Raw genomic sequence first — 20,934 nt, forward strand, 5'->3', positions numbered from 1 at the left:
ATAAATGTACGTAAAATGATTGTAGAATTGAAGTGCTCAATATAAAAAGAAATTGAATATTTGTACAAATACTGCTCAGTATTAAAGTAGAGTAATACAGAATTAATAATAATAACAACAACAAACTAAAATAAAATGGGAGATTGGAGTACTCAATATTAAAAATATAGAGCTACATAAACACGGAAAGTATTAATATGTTTGTTTTTGGACTGAAATTAGAGAAGACCCCAGTCTACTAATAGTATCACAAATAAGAGTGGAAAACTAAAGATATACGTACAGAGGTAAGAAGTTGCGAACACACGGACACAAGACATTTTCCACGCCAGTATAGAAGGATATACACACACACAGACACATTTGAAATTATTCTCCTCCCTCCCCCTCTTTCTCACTCGTTGGCTTTCCAAAGTTTCTCCGTTTTATTCTCCCTTATTATTTTTTAATTCCCCCCCCTCTCTCTCTCTCTCTCTCTCATGTTGTCAATATTTTTGCCGCTGCTAAAATATTCATATGCAGCAAGTTGCATAGAGTTACTTCCCTTGACAGTAGCAGGAATTTCGGCGAACAAACAAACGGTATTATCACACACAACACACACGCACACAGTTGTTTTTATTTTAAGAAAATAAAAACAAAATATAAAGGAATCAAGATACGTCTAAGGATGGAAATTATTAAAATAAAATTAATGCGCAAATACCAAACATTACAGCGAGAAATTGCATACACACGAGGTAGACAGTGCAACAATGCAACATTCAACAACACATCACAAATATAAACACAAAAACATAAAACGATGTAAAAATATACACAAGTATGGAGATTAGATGTAATAAACTAATAAGTAGTAATCGAATATGTTTTAAAAAGTAATCTATATTAATAAATTGAGACAATTTCTCGTGTTTGCAGGTTTTTCGCCTCTGTGACTTCTTGCACATAAAAACAAACAAACAATAAAAGATATTTACTTATCAATCGAAGATTTGACATTCAATTGAATGAATGAAAATGTAAAATAAACCTACAGTTTTAAAATCCTATTAAAAAAATTATCTACAAAATTAAATTCACTAAAATGCATTTCCATTTCGTCGTAAAAAAGTTGGCAAACAAAATAACAATAAACTGTGACTTTTAGAAATTGAAACGGAATTTAAGGGCTTTTAAATTGTCATATCGGAAGTAGCTTCTGGCTTTAAAATTCTTTGCAAAGATTTAAAATTCAGGAAGCCGTTTTCATCCAATAATCTTAAGAGGTCAAGAGAGTATTATATTAACATGGATTAGTTATAGTTTTATGACAGTTTGGTTCAATTAATGATTTTAATGACCAAAGTAATAGCGAAATTGAGCGCACAAAGTTATAAAATAAACAAGCGCGTGAAGAGAGGAACACATGGACAAGGAAGTCCGCAAAAGAGGGCGGAAGGTGTGTGTGTGTGTGTGTGCGTGTGTGTGTGGAGGGGGTCGGTCGAACACAGCCTGCCAATGTATTGGAAAGCTGTGGGAAATAAATATACACTAAATCAAAAGTAATAGTTTCCACGGAAACAAACATTGTTTTAAATTAATAACTTCAGTATAATGGTGTATCAAAAATATTTTTATAAAAAATAAGCGGGATTTTTAAAAAATATTCTAACAACGCGGTTCGAGTTAAGCAACTAGTGAAAATATCACGATGATAGAAATTATAAGACAATAATAATATCGACGACAACAACGATAACAATATAGAGGACAATGTTGATATTTAATAGTGAAGAGAAAAAATGCAACACTTTCTCTCCCAATTGCAACGGTTCGGTTCACCCATTCTCTCATAAATAACAAATACAAAGCGACACAGTTATATACCATTTTAGTTTGGTTGACTTGATGACGATGATGATACATAAAAAAAAAATAAAAATATTTTCGTCGGTTCAGATAATCAAGAAGCAATGAGGGAGAGAAATAAAAATGCCGTACTTTTTTGGGGAAAGAATGAATAAAAAATGGAAGCTACATAGACAGAAAAATAGGGATAAAAGAAGGAATAAAGACATGGGAAAGAGAGAGGGAAATAAAGGAGGAAAGAGATCTAGAGGAAAAGTGCGGTGGATAGACAAGAATGAAGAAAACGAAGAAAAATAGAGAATGAATGAGGAAAGACAGGAGAGAGAGAGAGAGAGAGAGAGAGAGAGAGAGAGAGAGAGAGAGAGAGAGGACAGGTGAGAGAAAGGAAAGAAGAAAAGTGACAGGGAGAGAAAGAAGAAGAGAGAGGGAGGACAGGTGAAAGAAAGAAAGGGCAGGGGAAAGAAAAAAAATGACAGAAAGAGATAAAGGACAGAGGAAAGAAGAAGAGTGGTAAGAAGGGGAAAAGAAGGAAAGAGAACGGAAAGAAAAGGGAAAGGGAAAAATGAAGAAAAGGGAGAAGAAAGGAAGAAAAAAAGGAGGAAAGAAAAAGAGTAAGAGAGGATATAGAGAGAGAGAGAGAGAGAAAGGGGGAGGGGGACGAAAGGAGGAAAGCGAGAGGGGGACGAAAGGAGGAAAGGGAGAGGGGGACGAAAGGAGGAAAGGGAGAGGGGGACGAAAGGAGGGAGAAAGGGAAGGGTGGGAGAAAGGAAAGAGGGGAAGGGAGAGAGAAAGGAAAGAGGAAGGGGAGGAGAGATAGAGGTATCGATCGATCGGCGTGTTGTTTTTCACAGGAAGCTTGCTTTTCGGAGAGGAAAAATCGTTGGTCGGCGAATAAAACCTGAATATGTGTGCTTGGTCTGTCCACGTTATTTTTCGAGATTGTGATGTCAGTGTCAAAACAATGGTGGCGGTGGAAGAAGTATCACAGTAGTAGAGTGGCAGACACCAGCCACAAGACCGCTGCTCGAAATAATGGAAGAGGAAGATAGGATTTGACCGTGGAGCATGATAAGAAGACGGGTTGATCTAATATTCGCGTTTCATGGGGAGTTAAGCGCAACCATGAAAAACCAAGAGTTACCTCCCCTTGTTTTCAACACTAGTTTTTTTTTTCCGTCAGATAGCAACAACTACGACTACTACGACTGTTCTTCAATAGTAATATTGGCTCAGAGGCTAGGCAAGCGGCCTGTTGAACCTCACCAACTTTAGCAGCAGCAAGGAAGATCTCACAACTGGTTAAAAAAAAATCTATAATAATATTAAAAGTATTTTATTGTTATATTAGTTCTAGAATAAACAGCTTATCCGGAATAAAATTAAGAACTTCACGGCGTATTGTTTTTAGCCATCAACCCATTTTATTCTAGTCTTTACGTTTTATAGTTTATCTTTTTTTTAAAAAGAATTCATTAATGATCCAGAAAGAGAGAGAGGGAAACGAAGTGGAAGAAAGAACAAGGAAGGCGGAGAGTGAGAAAAAGGAAAAAAAAAAAAAAAAAAAAAACTAAAAAGAAAGGAGAGAGAGAGAGAGAGAAAGGAAAGGAGAGAGAGAGAAAGGAAAGGAGAGGAGAGAGAGAAAGGAAAGGAGAGAGAGAAAGGAAAGGAGAGAGAGAAAGGAAAGGAGAGAGAGAAAGGAAAGGAGAGAGAGAGAAAGGAAAGAGAGAGAAAGGAGAGAGAGAGAGAAAGGAGAAAGAGAGAGAAAGGAGAGAGAGAGAGAAAGGAGAGAGAGAGGGAAAGGAAATGAGAGAGAGATAGAGAGGGAAAGGAAAGGAGAGAGAGGGAAAGGAAATGAGAGATAGAGAGGGAAATGAGAGAGAGAGAGAGAAAGGAAAGGAGAGAGAGAGAGAGAAGGAAAGGAGAGAGAGAGAGAGAGAAAGGAAAGGAGAGAGAGAGAGAGAGAGAAAGGAAAGGAGAGAGAGAGAGAAAGGAAAGGAGAGAGAGAGAGAGAGAAAGGAAAGGAGAGAGAGAGAGAGAAAGGAAAGGAGAGAGAGAAAGGAAAGGAGAGAGAGAGAGAAAGGAGAGAGAAAGGAAAGGAAAGGAGAGAGAGAGAGAAAGGAAAGGAGAGAGAGAGAAAGGAAAGGAGAGAGAGAGAGAGAAAGGAAAGGAGAGAGAGAGAGAGAAAGGAAAGGAGAGAGAGAGAAAGGAAAGGAGAGAGAGAGAGAGAAAGGAAAGGAAATGAGAGAGAGAGAGAGGAAAGGAGAGAGAGAAAGGAGAGAGAGAGAAAGGAGAGAGAGAGAAAGGAAAGGAGAGAGAAAGGAAAGGAGAGAGAGGGAAAGGAGAGAGAGGGAAAGGAGAGAGAGAGAGAGAGAAAGGAAAGGAGAGAGAGAGAGAAAGGAAAGGAGAGAGAGAGAGAGAAAGGAAAGGAGAGAGAGAGAGAGAAAGGAAAGGAGAGAGAGAGAGAGAAAGGAAAGGAGAGAGAGAGAGAGAAAGGAAAGGAGAGAGAGAGAGAGAAAGGAAAGGAGAGAGAGAGAGAGAGAAAGGAAAGGAGAGAGAGAGAGAGAGAAAGGAGAGGAGAGAGAGAGAGAAAGGAGAGAGAGAAAGGAAAGGAGAGAGAGAAAGGAAAGGAGAGAGAGAGAGAGAAAGGAAAGGAGAGAGAGAGAAAGGAAAGGAGAGAGAGAGAGAAAGGAAAGGAGAGAGAGAGAGAGAAAGGAAAGGAGAGAGAGAGAGAAAGGAAAGGAGAGAGAGAGAGAAAGGAAAGGAGAGAGAGAGAGAGAGAGAGAGAGAGAAAGGAAAGGAGAGAGAGAGAGAGAGAAAGGAAAGGAGAGAGAGAGAGAAAGGAAAGGAGAGAGAGAGAGAGAGAGAAAGGAAAGGAGAGAGAGAAAGGAAAGGAGAGAGAGAAAGGAAAGGAGAGAGAGAGAGAAAGGAAAGGAGAGAGAGAAAGGAAAGGAGAGAGAGAAAGGAAAGGAGAGAGAGAAAGGAAAGGAGAGAGAGAAAGGAAAGGAGAGAGAGAGAGAAAGGAAAGGAGAGAGAGAGAGAAAGGAAAGGAGAGAGAGAGAGAAAGGAAAGGAGAGAGAGAGAGAGAAAGGAAAGGAGAGAGAGAGAGAAAGGAAAGGAGAGAGAGAGAGAGAGAGAGAAAGGAAAGGAGAGCGAGAGAGAGAAAGGAAAGGAGAGCGAGAGAGAGAAAGGAAAGGAGAGCGAGAGAGAGAAAGGAAAGGAGAGCGAGAGAGAGAAAGGAAAGGAGAGAGAGAGGAAAAAAGAGAAAGGAGAGAGGAAAAAAGAGAAAGGAGAGGAAAAAAGAGAAAGGAGAGAGGAAAAAAGAGAAAGGAGAGAGGAAAAAAGAGAAGCGAAAAGAAAAGAGATGTAAAAGAGAAAAGAAAAACGAATAGAAAAAGAAATTAAAGAAAAAGATTAAAGGAAGGAAAAGCAATTAAAGAAAAAAGATTTAAGGAAAAAGGGAAAGAGAGAGAGAGAGAGACGGAGAGAGAAAAAGGAATTTTAAGTTTGTAGACCAAAAATTGACAGGGTAGTTTGATAGCGACCGTTCCTCACACAGACAAGGTCACTTTATAATACACACACACACATACTATTTTAAGCCCGTTAAAAAAGGGTCAAGTTTATAGATGCTGACTTAGATTAAGTACTTCATGCCAAATTGATTTTTGAATATGGTTAAATTTGTGCTCATTTTTGCATTAAATCTATAGTGCATTGAGCGGATACCATAATACTTAGTTTGTTGCACCTTATAACAAACGTCTATACAAAATTTCAGCCAGATCGGCCCAATTGAGAAAAATTGGAATGAACAGAATTAGAGAAATATAATGTATATTTTACATGAACTCCTAATGCCCAAGAAACTTTTTGTTTTCATTTTCACCCCAAACAAAAGGCCTACTATCTGAGCATAAATTGCAGGGAGTTGAGCAGCAAGATGTTTGTTTACATTACACTTGAACTTCTGCATGTCAGTACAGTTGGGGAAGCAGGAACCCAGAAGGGAATTCCAAAATCTAGCAGTTCTGGGGAAGAAACTATTAGAGTAGAAGGCTTTCTGACATCTGGGGATCTCTTCTATGTAGGGGTGGGACTTTGCTGTTTGTCGGGTTTGTTGGGGGTATTTATGTTGAGGAAGTACAAGGGCTTGTAGATCGGAGCATCTACCATTAAAATAATTGTAAAACAGGTAGAAGGATGCAACATTTCGCTGATAGGACAGAGGTTGAAGCTTAGCTGACAGTTTGGGACCTAATAAGTTGGCGACTCTTTTGAACCCTGTGAGTGAGAGACTAGTAGCACCAGCTCAAACGTGATCTCATCATGACAAAGGTCGATACAATTTTCGCTGTACAAAAGCAAACATTTTATTAAAACAATTTAACACTGAAAACATGATCAAACTAAGACAAAAAAAAAAAAAGAAAAAAAAAAGATAAAATATAACATTTCTTTTATTTTTAAATAATTTTATTTAAAAGATTTAATTTTATTATTTCATATTCACTTTTTCTCTTGTAGTTTTAAAAAACTCCTTTAAATATTCCATGTCCTCAAATTGTCTTTATGAAAAAAACCCCAGAAAAAGCACCCACCCTTCTCGAGGAATAAAAAAAAATTAAATGATAATTTAATATTCATTTTTTTTTCTTAGATAAATTAATTTATATATCTGCTACCGCGGTTTTCCTGCTGATAAATTTCGGCAGATCAGGTCTCTTTTCATTTTGCTAGAGTTCGGCACGTCAGGAATTTTATTTTCCGGCAACGCGTCATCGCCTTCATCCTCAACTTCGTAGACCATATACTCTTCCCCTATATCATCACAGCCAATACAGAAATTGTGCAGCACACACGCTAAGAGTATAATCTCCACAATTGAGGTGATATCTGTAGTTTCAATAACCTTAAGTCTGAGAAAGCGGCCATGTAAGAGGCCAAAAGCTCGGGTTATAACCTTTTGCACGGAATGCAGACACTTGTTGTAGTGCAGTTGGGATTCAGAAAGGTTTCTCTCTGTGTAAGGTGTGATGAGCCAGTCATAGAGAGGAAAAGCAGCATCCGCCACCAGGTGATATGAATTGCAAAGCGTGGTGCCGTGCTCAAGCAGGCCGCTGTTGACAAGCGTCTGAACATCGTGAAGACGACCTGCGTGACCTGCAGAACAGAAGGTAAAACTCATATCTCGTCGGCATGCTGCTATTAGTTTTATAGAATGGTATCCATTTTTATTAAAATAGTTCTCTCGGTTCCCCTCAAGCATTTTTACTTGGATATGAGTCGTGTCCAAAGCGCCGAGTACATTCTTAAGGCCGCTGAGCGCTTCAAATTGAGAGGCCAAATGTTGTTTCTCACTCTCTTTCTCCGGCCATTTTATTAAGTTCTCCTTTGATTTTGAGAGTAGAGCCTTTATCACTTTGCTGCGTCGTTTCAGAAATGATTCCTCTGTAATTGAGAAACGCCTGCAGATCTGCGCCAGAGATTCCTGTGAGCCCATGTACCAGAGCACGGAGAGCAGGCTTTTCTCCAGGGTCTCCGGTGCTGTTCCTTGTGCCATCTCCATTGCCTCAGGACAGGTGCGAAGATAGTTGCACACCTTGTGGTACGTCAATGACGACATCCGAATGTTAGACTTGAATTCCGATGCCAAGAAAGACGGAATGTCCTCGCTGTATTTTTTTAACTTCCGTCGATCATCTTTGGACCTGAGAGTAGGAAGAAAAAAAAAACAACACTGATCGGAATATTCAGTCAGGTAGAAGGAATGTTTGAATCACGCACATATATATATATATATAGAAGTGTATTTTATGATGAGGCAGCCTGAATGGAAAAGTGCACCATGGTTGTTGTTAAGCAACAAGAATCTGTTGGAAGCGTAATACCCTTTAAAGAAGCGTATTACAAAAACGACCACAGATTAGGAGCAATTTGATCCAACAAAAGTTTTGGATCAATTGGAACGACTTTTTTTTCCTGATTTGATCTAGATATTTTATGGTGTTCAGATATTGGCAATAAATGTGAAACTCAACCGTGGAACAGAGGGCAAGGTCAGTGAATCTGAAGAACTCGGAAAAAGCACGGCGGAAAATTCAGTGACATCCTTTGAAAAGTATTGGAAACTTTTCATTTCTCATAGAGATTATCCAGCAAGTGTGGTTTATGGATTTAATAAATGCATAGTCCGATAGAATTCACAATTAAAATTTTTTTTTTTTTTTTTTTTTTTGCCATTGGCTTGTTAACAAAACTACTGTTTACGTTGTTTGATGGTCTAACATCAGTTGTTTTTTTTTCCTTAGTACAAAAAAAAAAAGAAGTTATTTTTTGGAGAAATAAAGAAAAAGAAAGAGCATAAAAGAACGCACAACACTATTAGGGGTGGGTGGAAAAAAATTAAAAAATATTTATACTGTAATTTTTATTTCTTTAATTTGGAGATTTTTTTCCCTCTTTTTAATATAAAAAATAATTTTCACGTGATAAAAATGCTGGCTTAATTTACATATATAATTGTTATACACGCTTTGTTGGGAGAGGGGGGAGGATACGGATGTTGTTTTTCTCTTTTTCTCGTGATGGCATTAGGGATGATATTTTTGGACAACATTTTACATACACTAAGAAAAGTGACAACCAATTTCCCTTTAATATATTAACATAGCTGAAAACAAATGGATTCATAATTATTTCCAGAGTGAGTCGCAAGGTTTCTCAGCCTCCTACCTAGAAGAATTTTATAAACTTTTCTAATTACCGTTCAAGCTGCAACTGATTGTGCTTCAAATCTTTGTAGGTCACATGACTGAACTAACCGATCCAATAGCTACCCTTGTATCTTGTCAATCATGCCTACATAACGATATGTATTTGGCAATCACATCTATATGTAACAGTTAATACATAACGTAGTAAAAGAAAAAGTCGGACGAAGATCAAGGAGTTATAGTAGACATGTTTTAAGAGATTTAAGAATTTTAATAAACATAAAAACATAACATTTGCAAAATTGAATACGAGTCAATAAAAAACTTTTCTTTATATATAAAAACAAAAACAAAAAAAAAAAAACAAAAGTAAAAACAACAAAAAACAAACAGCCAATAGGAAAAGCGAAATCTTTTATTTGTCCGAATATTTGATGTAATCGCACTGTTCTGAACTAAATTATATTTTTTTTCTAAAAAAAATAAAAACAAATCTTTCACACACCTCTCTAAACCACGGAAAGGTGACCGAAACTGTGCCAGCAACTATAGATTCTCTTTTTGCATTCAAGCTGCCTCAACAATGAAATACCAAAATTTGACTTTAAATTTTTTAGAAAACGTAATTTTAAAAGTAAAAAGTCCAACAGCTTACCAAGGAAAAAAAAAAAAAAAAAAAAAAAAAAAAAAAAAAAAGTAATGAAAAATAAAATAAAACAATGAAAATAAGTGGAAGCAGGAGAGAGAGAGAGAGAGAGAGAGAGAGAAATTTCTAAATTATCTTGAAAACATGCATAAAAACGAAAATATATTAACATATACATAGTCATAAGAAAATGTCGACATGATAAATGCCCAAATATTTTTTTTTTTATTAAAGAAATTTTTTATATGTGTATACAAAAATGAAAACCCTATTTTATTAAAATTTATTCATAGACATTGAGCTATTTTGTTAAAAAAAAAAATTAAAAAAAAAAAAAAAGAAAAGAAAAGGATAATGCTAATATTTTGGAAAAATTTTTTTCCATAAAAATAAAAAATTAAAAACAAAAATATGTCTTCATCCTTACCCATAATAAGGTATAAAAATAAATTTTGGAAAATAGGATACAATAAAAATAAAAAAATGTAATAGTTAATGTAATAAAAAAAAATGAAAAATGAAATGTAATGAAAAAAATAAACCCCAAAAAATGTAATGAAGAAAAAAAAAAAAAGTAATGGAAAAAAAAATTATATAATGAAAAAAGTATAATGGAAAAAAAAGTAATGAAAAAAATAAGTAATGAAAAAAAAAAAAGTAATGAAAAAAAAAAAAGTAATGGAAAAAAAAAAGTAATGGAAAAAAAAGGTAATGGAAAAAAAAAAGTAATGGAAAAAAAAAAGTAATGGAAAAAAAAAAGTAATGGAAAAAAAAAGTAATGGAAAAAAGTAATGGAAAAAAGTTATGGAAAAAAAAAGTAATGGAAAAAAAAGTAATGGAAAAAAAAGTAATGGAAAAAAAAGTAATGGAAAAAAAAGTAATGGAAAAAAAAGTAATGGAAAAAAAAGTAATGGAAAAAAAAGTAATGGAAAAAATGAAGAAAATAAAATAAAAATGTGAAAAGTAAAAGAAAAAAAAAATTAATAAAAAGGTAATTAAAATAAAATAAAAATGTTTAAAACAAGAGATGATAAATAAACTATGAAGTATGGAAGACAAAAATTTTTAAAGAAAGCATCAGAATATTCAAAGATCGCCATCGTTTCAATTAACTTAAAAAAAAAGAAAAAAAAAAAAAAAAAAAAGGAAAAGAATGGAAGAAAGAACAAAATCCTCACCGAAACAAACCAGAGCTGCACAGATTTTCAGTATAGATTTATTTAAAACATTGTTTGAACATCCTATAATCAAACGCCACAGATTTTTGTGAACACCACTCTGTATCGCCATTAATTTTTTTATTAGAACACTCACCATATATAAGCACAAAGACAAGGCAAAGAATTCCTCCATGTAACAACCCTTACGCAAACCAATATGTAAAGTTCAAGAATTAGAATTTACCAACTTTTTCCATGGAGATTTCTACTAAACACTTTTATATTTTACTGAGATTCATTTTCTGTGAATTGTATACATTTATTTAAAAGCAAAACTTTCATTCTCATCTTTGTTGTTATATTGTCATGTTTTAACCAATGTAAATCACCGATCAATACCAGCCGATACACTGTAAATATAAAAACTAAGGTGGGAATAATAGTGTGAATTAAAATATCGTGTATTATTTGGATCATTCCAACTATCCTCCACATCTTGGATGTCAGAGTCACATTTTAAATGATGTAACCTTTGACATTCAGGTCATTGTCAAACTAGAATTTCAAACTGGACCTTGTGTCGATTGTTCTCATTCTGTCAACTACGACAACAATTCTAAACTATATTTGAAGTGAGAGTCTTCTGGAGGTTGATGGTTCAAATGTTGGAAGTTCATTCATTTACTCATTCACGTGGTGCTATGCGTAGTAAAGTAATTAACACTTATGCCTATCTCTCTCCTTCAAAGCATTTATGAATTCATTGTTGATCATCATTCAGAACCCCATTCACACTCTTTCTTGAAAGTGTTCGATATACTACCATAGCTTTCTTTATGGTTATACAGACAGTAGGTTGCAGTTTCTGTCTGAGCAGTGTCCATACTGGATGACTGTCTTGACTATTGTCCCCAAAGGAATCTTTTGCCCAGCACGAGATCTGAAACTGAACAGAATTATTCCTGAATCACTTTTGCTTTCTATGACCTCATGTTACCCTGATCGTGTGCGCGTGAACTAGGTCCTCAACCTTGTCCAAGGGTCTCCCAAAAACTAGCGAAGAGAAGGAGCGCCTTACTCTTCCTTTGACAGTAGTGCTGTCCCGCCATGGAGGTTACATCAGCCAAAATGCAAGAACAACACCAAGATCAGAACAGGAGTTGAAATAATTCAAATGATCAATCCTCTACTATAAAAATTCTGAAACACTATAATGACGATCTAGGGCTTGTAACTAAATCGACTCTGAGATTTTCTTTCTTTTAAATTTTAACTTGCTGTGATTTATATGCACACAAATTAATTTTAATAACCTGGTCATGTGATATCTATTTCTTGAAGGATATGTAAGTTTGTTAATAGACAAAAATTTTAGTCCCATATTTCTGTTATAAAGCTATTCTACTAAATGCTGTAAGAATAAAAAAAAAAAAAATAATAATGGAAGATTGCCGTCCAGGAATGTATCCATACCCCCCTCCCCCTCACACATTTAGTAGTCAAATAACAGAGAAAAGTATTACACAGAAATTTTAGTCCACCGACTTAGAAACAAATCACATGGCTCTTAACTTAAATTTTATGTTACATCGTCAAGAAATATATATCAGATAGGACAATTTCAGTATTTCCCGATTCCGACACAATTACCAATTCTGTCTTAAAGTCCCAATTCCGATTTTTCTTAGAATCTCCAAATATCTAGAGATAAAGTTATTTTTTATTTTCATATATTTTTGCAAATGTAAAAAATACACTTATGCGAGACGCTTTAAGATCTAAGTTTTACTGGTAGTTTAATGTCAATAATATTCATCATTTGGAAAAGGAAAATTAAGTTTTAAATGGAAACAAAATAATAAAAAAAGAATCGTTTTTAGCATCAGAAAATAGACAATTTTTTCAGATTCCAATGCCCCACAAAATCTGATTGTCTCAATGTAAAAAAAAAAAAAAAAAAAATGGGTTTATATATTTTTGAGTTTTATTTCTAACTAGCGAGGGTATACGGCATTGCCCGGGTGTGGACAGGTGATATAGTAAGGCAGCATCCTCCCCCTGAAAATAGCAAGTACCCGTGCGATCACAAAAAGAAAAACTTAGCCGCGGTAGGCTTGAACCTGTAACACTAAGAGGAAAAGGAGGCGAAAAAAAGGGAAATGCTTTAGTTGTCCATGGTGCACTTATGATATTACGGGCATTTGAAATAACGCGTTTAAGACTTATGTTGAGATCGCTATGTGTGAATGACTTCGCAATAATGTTGACGTAAAATCTGACCCCTCCTTGCAAAGGATGGCCCAGCTGACGGTGAAAGAATTAATACATGTGTAGCTAGTATCAAAAATCTGTAATGTTTTCTTTTTTTCTGACTAGTCCATGGAAAGAAATATTCAATGTTTGCATACAAATATTGATTGTTCTAGGAATGAATCGGATCTGTAAAACGTACTGAAGTTTTTTCTTTTGGAAAAAATAATTGGTAAAATGAATAAAACCTTGAACTTTGGAATATAACAAAATTATATTTATTCGGGTTTTTTTATATTCAAAAGTAATGGACTAATGAATTCAACGAGGTTGTTAGTGTTCAATAAAAAGAGCTGATAATACTTGTTTATTGTTATATAAACATGCTCACATCCCGCTGCTACAAATAGCCACTTGTTTCAATCAAACAACAGATATCATCAGGCAGCGACTTGACTATTCAAAAGTTCAATGAATAATGATTATTAGTAGCGGGATGTGAGCATGTTTATATAACAATAAACAAGTATATATATATATATATATATATATTTATTTTTGAGCAAATCTGTATTTACATAGACTAGAAATATATACATGTCATCATTAATATTAGGTTGGTGCAAAAACGATATCGTTTTCATACATGTTACTTTTATATGTGATTTCTGAATTAATTCATTGATATATATAGCCATGTAATATATCATTTTCAAGCATGGTTTTCGCTTTATCGAATAGTGTTATTTGTTACCGTTCTCAATCTCTTCATTTTTTTGCAGGCTTTTCGACAGCATGGACAAAATTAAAATCTGTATGATTTTCTTGGTCCAGTTTAAACTAGGCTGAAAAGCTGCTGAGACAGCTTCTGATATCAATGTGTTTGGCACAACGTGGTTCAAGAAATTTTGCAATGTTAATGAGAACCGTGAAGATGAAAATGGTCGCTACTGGCCGACTGCGGTTGATAATGAACATTTGAAAGTCTTAATTGAACTTGATCCTCGTAAAACCATACGAGAAATTGCTGTTGAACTCGAGGTTGACCACTCAATAGTCGTTTGCCATTTAAAGCAAATAGGGAAGTCAAAAAAGTTGGATAAATGGGTCCCGCATAAATTGAATGATAATAAAAAAAATTGTCGTTTTGAAACGTCTTTTATGCTCCTTCTGCGTAACAAAAACGACCCATTTCTTGAGCAGATTGTGACATGCGATGAAAAGTGGATCCTCTACGCCAACTGACGACACTCAACACAGTGGTTGGATGCCGGAAAAGCTCCACAACACTTCCTGAAGCCGAAATTGCACCAAAAAATGGTTATAGCGACTGTTTGGTGATCTACGGCTGATCACATCCATCATAGCTTCTTGAATCCGAGCGAAACGATTACGGCGAAGAAGTACTGCCGACAAATTGACAAAATGCACCAGAAGCTCCAACGTATGTGCCTGAGCTTGGTCAATATGAAGGGACCAATTCTCCTCCATGACAACACTGGCCCGTATGTTGCTCAACTGACCCTGCAGAAACTGAACCAATTAGGCTACCAGACTGCCTCAGCCACCATGTTCACAGGACCTCTTGCCCACTGATTATCACTTTTTCAAGCATCTTGACAACTTCCTGCTGAAAAAATGCTTCAAAAGCCGAGATGATGCCAAATCGGCCTTCAATGACTTTATTGCTTCCAGAACTTCGGATTTCTATGCTAATGGAATAAATAAACTTATTTCTCGGCAAAAAAAAAAAAAAAATTCTAATGGTTCTTATTTCGATTAATAAAATTTGTTATGAAAGGAGTTATGATCTTTTGAAGTTGAACGTAAAAAAAAAAATTTTTTGCACCAACTTAATAATATATCTAGAACATGTAATTATCATGGTCGTAGGAGATTTATTAACGACCATATATGTATGATTTGAAAAAATAACATTTCATCTATCCAAAGGAGTTAGAATTGTGAACACAAGCTACATTTCTAGTTTTAGATATAAAAATGGAGGATGAAATTTTTATCTATAAAATTTTTGAAACTCCTTTCATGCCCCTATATATATATAGGTTTTAAGAGTTTTTAAGATTAGCTCGCGTTACCTTAAAATTAATAGATTTCATACTCCCACTCTCTAACTTAGTAATAAGAATAATAAACAAGGTGGTGATAAAACTCAAATATTTAATCAATTAAATAACGCATTTAATCCAAGTTAATTAATAGAACATATTCAAAAATACATATAGGGGAAAAAAAAAAAAAAAAAAAAAAATCTTGTGTATTTTTATATATTTTTAAAAAACTAATAAATATAAAGAGACTGTGAGTAAATGATGATGTAAATATATAAATAAAATATTAATACCAAATGAATGATTCAAATAAATAAATATTTTCCTTTTTGAAGATAACGACCGATGACATCGGTAAAGACATTTTTTGTTAACATGAAGAGGTTAGCCTAATAAATCTGGATCCAAAAACTAGATCCGATATCTGGAACATTTTTTCTTGTGTTTAAGGGAGGTGGTATTTGATCAACACTACTGGAAACCATGATTTAATATACGGTTTTATTTTTAAATCCTCAAAACCGTATTGCATGCCAAACAACTGATGATCCCTGAAATAACATTAGAACTATTATGAATTTGTGAAAGCAAATTAATTCAACAATTGCAGGAGAGTAATTGACTTAGTGGCAAAATAATTTTCCAATGAAAGACTAAAAAATATTTGACTTCGTTTCTGAATTTTTGAGATGAGGATTGGTTATTCGTATTATTTGGATTCATCGGAATACTGTTCTCATCTTGAGTGTGATTTTCTGTATAAGTATAACCTCCGACATTCTTCATGTGTATCTTGTCTAACTTGAGAATGTTTCTGTCAAACTCGAGAATTTGGATAGAATTTCTAACGGAACCCTTTATTTACTTCATGGGGATAACATGCTCTTGTTCCAGCAACCATGACTGGATAGAGGTCCTAAGTAATTTGCAATTGTATTTTTTGGTCACCCACACTGCGGATTGAACCTTTAACCTTCAGGAGAATATCACATTTTACAATTGATTTTTCTAAGTACTCTAACCACTGTGCCACAGTAAGAATTTTAGGAGCCTTAAATCTATTTTATTTCTAGTTGTAAATATCACTATTTATTACTAATCTATATATCTATAAAAGTGAAATTATCTCTGTATGTGCATACATTTCCCTACCAAATTACTCTGTCAATTTTCAGTCTACAGATTTGACATAAAGGGCATAGAGATTTGGAAAAATCTTTTTAATTGGTTTTCGGCCAGAAATTTGGCTGTCAAGAGGTCAACGTTCAACGATTTGACCATTGAAAACTCTATGAAACTCCTCCGCCAATTTTGGGTCTAAACACTTGAAATTTTAGATGTAGGTTCCTTGGATATGGATCAAACTTTTTAAACTTAATTTGAGCCCAAAACAATAAATGTTAAGGGGTCAAAGTTAAAAAAAAAATTTAACCTCTCAGCCAATTTTTGGTCTAAACATTTGAAATTTTAATGTATTCTCAATTATTAAATCATTTCTCTCTGATAGGTTCATAAGAGTAGTAGTTGATGGGCAGAAATCAGAAGCTCACAGTATTAATGCTGGAGTCCCTCAGGGGTCCATCCTGGGCCCAACTCTCTTCCTGATCTACATTAATGATCTTCCAAATCACATCCTTACATCATTCGTAGACATTTATGTGGAGGACACTACTATCTATGGTAGCACATCTAAGACAGTAAAAGGACCAAGTTCTCTCAGATTCTCTCTCCTCTGATCTTGGGCATGTGATACAATGGGGAAAGAAGTGGCTGGTTATTTTTAATGCATCTAAAATCAAGCTTTTATCTTTACATTATCAATGCTCTGATCCCTATCTGGCATCAATTGAAATGAATGGCTCTTGTTTTAGGGAGGCTTCATGTTTTGATAAGCTTCTGAGCTTGACCTTTACTCCTGATCTGAAATGGAACACATACATTAAATCCATTGCCAAGGCCACTGGAAAAATGGTGGGATCCTTCTATTGATCCAGTAGATCAATCACTGCTGATGCAATTCTCTATCTATATAAGAGCCAGGTACGTCCAAGGATGGAGTACTGTTGCCACATCTGGGCAGGAGCTGCTAGAAAGGACTTATTCTGCTTTGATAGAGTTCAAAATAGACTTTGTAGCCTCGTAGGAGGTCCTTTTCTTTTCCCTGCAACCTCTTTCTCACAGAAGAAATGTTGCGAGTTTGTTTCTGCTTTATTGTTATTTCCATGGCAAGTGCTCAACCGAGCTTCAATCTATGGTCCGCCCTCGCCAAATTTTCACAAGAAACACTCGTCTAACTGAAAACATCAATAATTTCCCCCACTCTTTATCTGTGCCTAAACCTAAACGTAGATTCCATGAACAAAGCTCATTTCTTAGAACTTATGCTGTATGATCCAATAAATTTGAGACACCTCTGAGTTACCACTTATAAAGGCCCGAAGGCTACTCGAGGATAAGAGTCAATGAATATAAGGTGGTCAATGCGACAACAAATGATTGGTTGTTGTTGAAATTGGAGAGAATTGGACTTGAAAATGGCCATGTTGTAATCCTCCTTTTCTTTGCGTATGCACATGTCCGTGTGCATTAGTGTAAAGAGAAACAAAACGTGTTGAACATTTCCGTGCGCATAAATTATTGAAGCGAGAAAAAAAAAAAAAAAAAAAAAAAAAAAAAAAGCGTGAAAGTATAGAATTTTTAGGTCAATATTTAAATTAGGTTTGATATGGAGAAAACCATTTGTTGTTTGATGTGATTGGGAAAATAGATTTGCAGCTACAGTAATGTACCACATCACATCAACTTCAATCAAAAATCATACTTCATGAAAATAAACAAAAACAAGTCGAGCATGCAGACTTACCCCCATGAGTGAAAAATTTACTTTCACCATGACTAATGTTTGTGCTAACTCTTTTTAAAAATCCAAGGGGTGGTTATTGAGAAACGTGCAAACAGATGAACAGGAATGATTTACTAGGTCCAACTCCTTTGTCAGGAGACTAATTAAACATTTGTTAAAAAATTCTCAAGCTAAAGTTTATGTTTGCATATTTAACTAAAATTGGCATTCACAAACATTTAAATATTTACAAACTTTAAAGAATTTGTCATACTTTTTCTGTGAAAGCATTAATAAAGCCAAATGTTGTGAAGTATGGCTTGGAGAACCCTATGTTGACAAAAACATTTAAAACATATGGCATTTTGAGCAAAGCAGACTGTTGCTGAAAATTGCTAGTTCAAAGTCAAGTCTAGTAGACGAAAGAAAATGATATTTCAAACATAAACCAAACAGTCTTAAAGATGCGGAATGAAAAAAAAATATATGACAAGAAATCATCAGCAGATTAACTTTTTAAGTGCCACTAATCTAAAATGACACGCAAGATTATTTAGAAAAAATAGAATGATTAGACATTAAAATAGTAGGGAGGGGCAGACAACATTGTAAAACCTACTAATCAACCTTTAAAGTAGTTTAGTTTATTATTAGTGCACGAAACTGGATTTTCCAAATAATGACCATTTATAAAGATAACATAACTGAATTGAGAATGTCAGTCTAAATGAATTTCAGATTGCAGTAAAAAAAAAAATCTTGTGTGTGTGTATATATATATATATATATATATATTTGGCACTGTATAGAAATTTTCATATTTCAAGCCATACCCAATATAACAGGTGGTTCAATTGCAAAATCTAAGTTCACATTCACTAAGCAGAGAGAGAGAGAGAGAGAATTGCAATTATCCCCTCTCTAACAAATAGGTTTGATAAAATAGATAACATTCTTATATCAAAATAACATTTACATTCAAACTGAGCTATTTGAAACTATTCCAGTTTTATAATAAGAGATAATAGATAATTTAAAAACTACAAATACCATCTACACGTCTGCTGATTTCAACTTCTGAGATGTTAAAGGAGGATGGAAAAAAAAAAAAAAATAAAAGCAAAAAAAAAAAAAAACATTGTGAGGAAGATGATGGCTTTATGCATAGCAAAGACAACCGCTTGAGAATTGTCGACACTGCCATTGATTAATTATAGGCCAACTATTTTTGTAGAGCAGAACAGGAGTAGTAGGACAACAAAAATGTTTGCCAAGACATGCGAACATGTAAAATAGACGTTAAACATAATAATGATGCTGAATGCCATGAGAGCATAAATTAGAGAAATCCATGGATAAAAGTTGGTGACATTCTAGAGTTTCTAAAGAATAAGGAAAAAGATATCAATCAAAGGCAGACCAGAATGTATCGCAGGGATGGCAAAGATGGTTGGTGGAAAATTTAGAAAGAATACAGAAAGGTATTCACAACAATGTGAAAGAGAGAGAGAGAGAGAGAGAGAGAGAGAGAGAGAGAGAGAGAGAGAGAGAGAGAGAGAGAGACAGACAGACAGACAGACAGACAGACAGACAGACAGTGGTAGAAAGATATAGCTGAAGCATGAAAAAAATTGCCTGCATCAGTTCTTGACTATAACACAGGATCCTTTAAAACTATTACACTTCCTGAAAATTACCCAAACCACACTTGATACCCACTTTCCTCTTTATGCACACTTAAAGAAGTTATAGTGCATCATAGCACAATATACATAGATTTCATTTGTTTTGAAGAACGAGAAAAAATAAAGAAAGGAAGATAAAAATACAATTGAATTATTAAAAATGTGACAAGCTGTTGGACTATTACAGAACAGAAACAAATCGCTGTCAAGTTAACTAATGCAGTAAAATATTTTAATTTAAAATATTTTAATTAAACAATAATTAAAATATTTTAACGTATTTCATTGCCAGAAAACAAGTGGCACAGCATATCAAATATTTTTTAAAGAAAACATTTAAAAGTGAAAAGAGAAAACAATAAACAAAAATATTTAATGTAATCAAATTAAATTGGTGGCCATGATATCTATCTTCCAATCCACTTTTTTTTTTCTTTTTAAATTACAAATTAGAAAAAAAAATAACACTGATTCAGCACCAAATTTTCAGGTTATAAAATCATTATTTTAAAAACACACCTGTTTAATTTTTGGGGGGGCATTAGTTAATTAATATACCATCCCATCTTACTTTAATTTTGTGGTTGAAAAATGAAAGGTTGGTCATAAAATAATTGTTGAATGGTTAAAGTGCAGGATACTTGCACTGTTGAACAGAAACATGTCAAACAGGTAATACACGTTTTAGGAGCTTGAAAATATTCAAGAGATAAAGTAATAAAATGTTTCTGTATACTTTTCAGCATTAACATTTGTCTTCAGTGTCGAAATTATCAATAAGCATGACCAAGTGCCTTAAAATCTAATTTCATCTTTTGCTAGCTGTAAGACTAAGTGCCTTGTAATAGCCGCAGGTTCTTATGAACAGAAATTTGGCACAGATTTACCTATATGCGTAACAGATTTACCTACATGCGTAACAGATTTACCTACATGCGTAACAGATTTACCTACATGCGTAACAGGCTAAATTACACTGACACAGTTCCTTCTGAAATTGGTGGAGTTAAATGACGTTAATCTCTTGATAATTGAATGAATTTAACCTTTTTGCTAGGAAGATAGTGTAGTATCTGTTTGGATGTTACACTTATTCTATTCGGTTTTTAGTCAATGAAGGAGAACTTGTAAATTGAGGCAATTTCAATTTTTGCTCCAATCCAGAATGTTCTTTTTGGAACACCAAATTTTTCCCACACATTAAAAACTGACCTTGTGTTTAACTCTGCCTTCATGGAAAGGCAAGTAAATAAGTATGGGAACACTGGATATTGTAAGCAAACCACTCCGCCTACATGTAAAAAAAAAAAAATTAATACCAAGCATGGGTCCTACAAACTTCACCTTAAAGAAACTTTAAGGAGTCATCACTTATAAAGGCCACATGCCACTTGAGAATAAGGATTAATGAGATGGAATACTTGTGGAGACAGTTCTTGCTTATTAGGAATGTGTTGACATTGGTTCTGAGGATGAATAAGTTGTAATCTGTCAGTAAGCAATCCTGCAGAAATGTGTTCTTGCAAAGAAAATCTTTTAGTGGAAATTCCGCCTGATGCTAGGCACACTAAGAACATAAGATATCATCTTCCACTAGATTTTCAAAATAGATTCTGAATCCAATTAAAGCAATGAAGAGTCCTTCAAGTGGAATTGTTACAGATATGAACTGTCAGTTTGGAGTTCCATCTGTAGGGTCATTTGCAGCAATACAG

The 20,934-nt window shown here is 34.3% G+C and overlaps 1 protein-coding gene across 6 annotated transcripts in view; it reads right to left on the reverse strand.

The window, feature by feature from the left end:
- The window catches only part of LOC145260346 (transcription intermediary factor 1-alpha-like), a 110,724-nt gene that overhangs the window by 39,248 nt on the left and 50,542 nt on the right, over positions 1 to 20,934 (reverse strand). For 2 of the 6 annotated variants that reach the window (XM_080118269.1, XM_080118265.1), the window contains one exon: positions 6,291 to 7,559. The exons of the other annotated variants lie outside the window; for them this stretch is intronic. In XM_080118269.1, coding sequence (XP_079974395.1) covers positions 6,530 to 7,559 — 1,030 coding nt within the window. In that variant the 3' untranslated portion in view covers positions 6,291 to 6,529. Of the gene's footprint in view, positions 1 to 6,290; positions 7,560 to 20,934 lie in introns of those variants that run through there. 6 annotated transcript variants of the gene reach the window in all.

The sequence above is a fragment of the Euprymna scolopes genome, chromosome 36 (genome assembly GCF_053919585.1).
Source record: "Euprymna scolopes isolate OS-2025 chromosome 36, ASM5391958v1, whole genome shotgun sequence".
NCBI lineage: Eukaryota > Metazoa > Mollusca > Cephalopoda > Sepiida > Sepiolidae > Euprymna > Euprymna scolopes.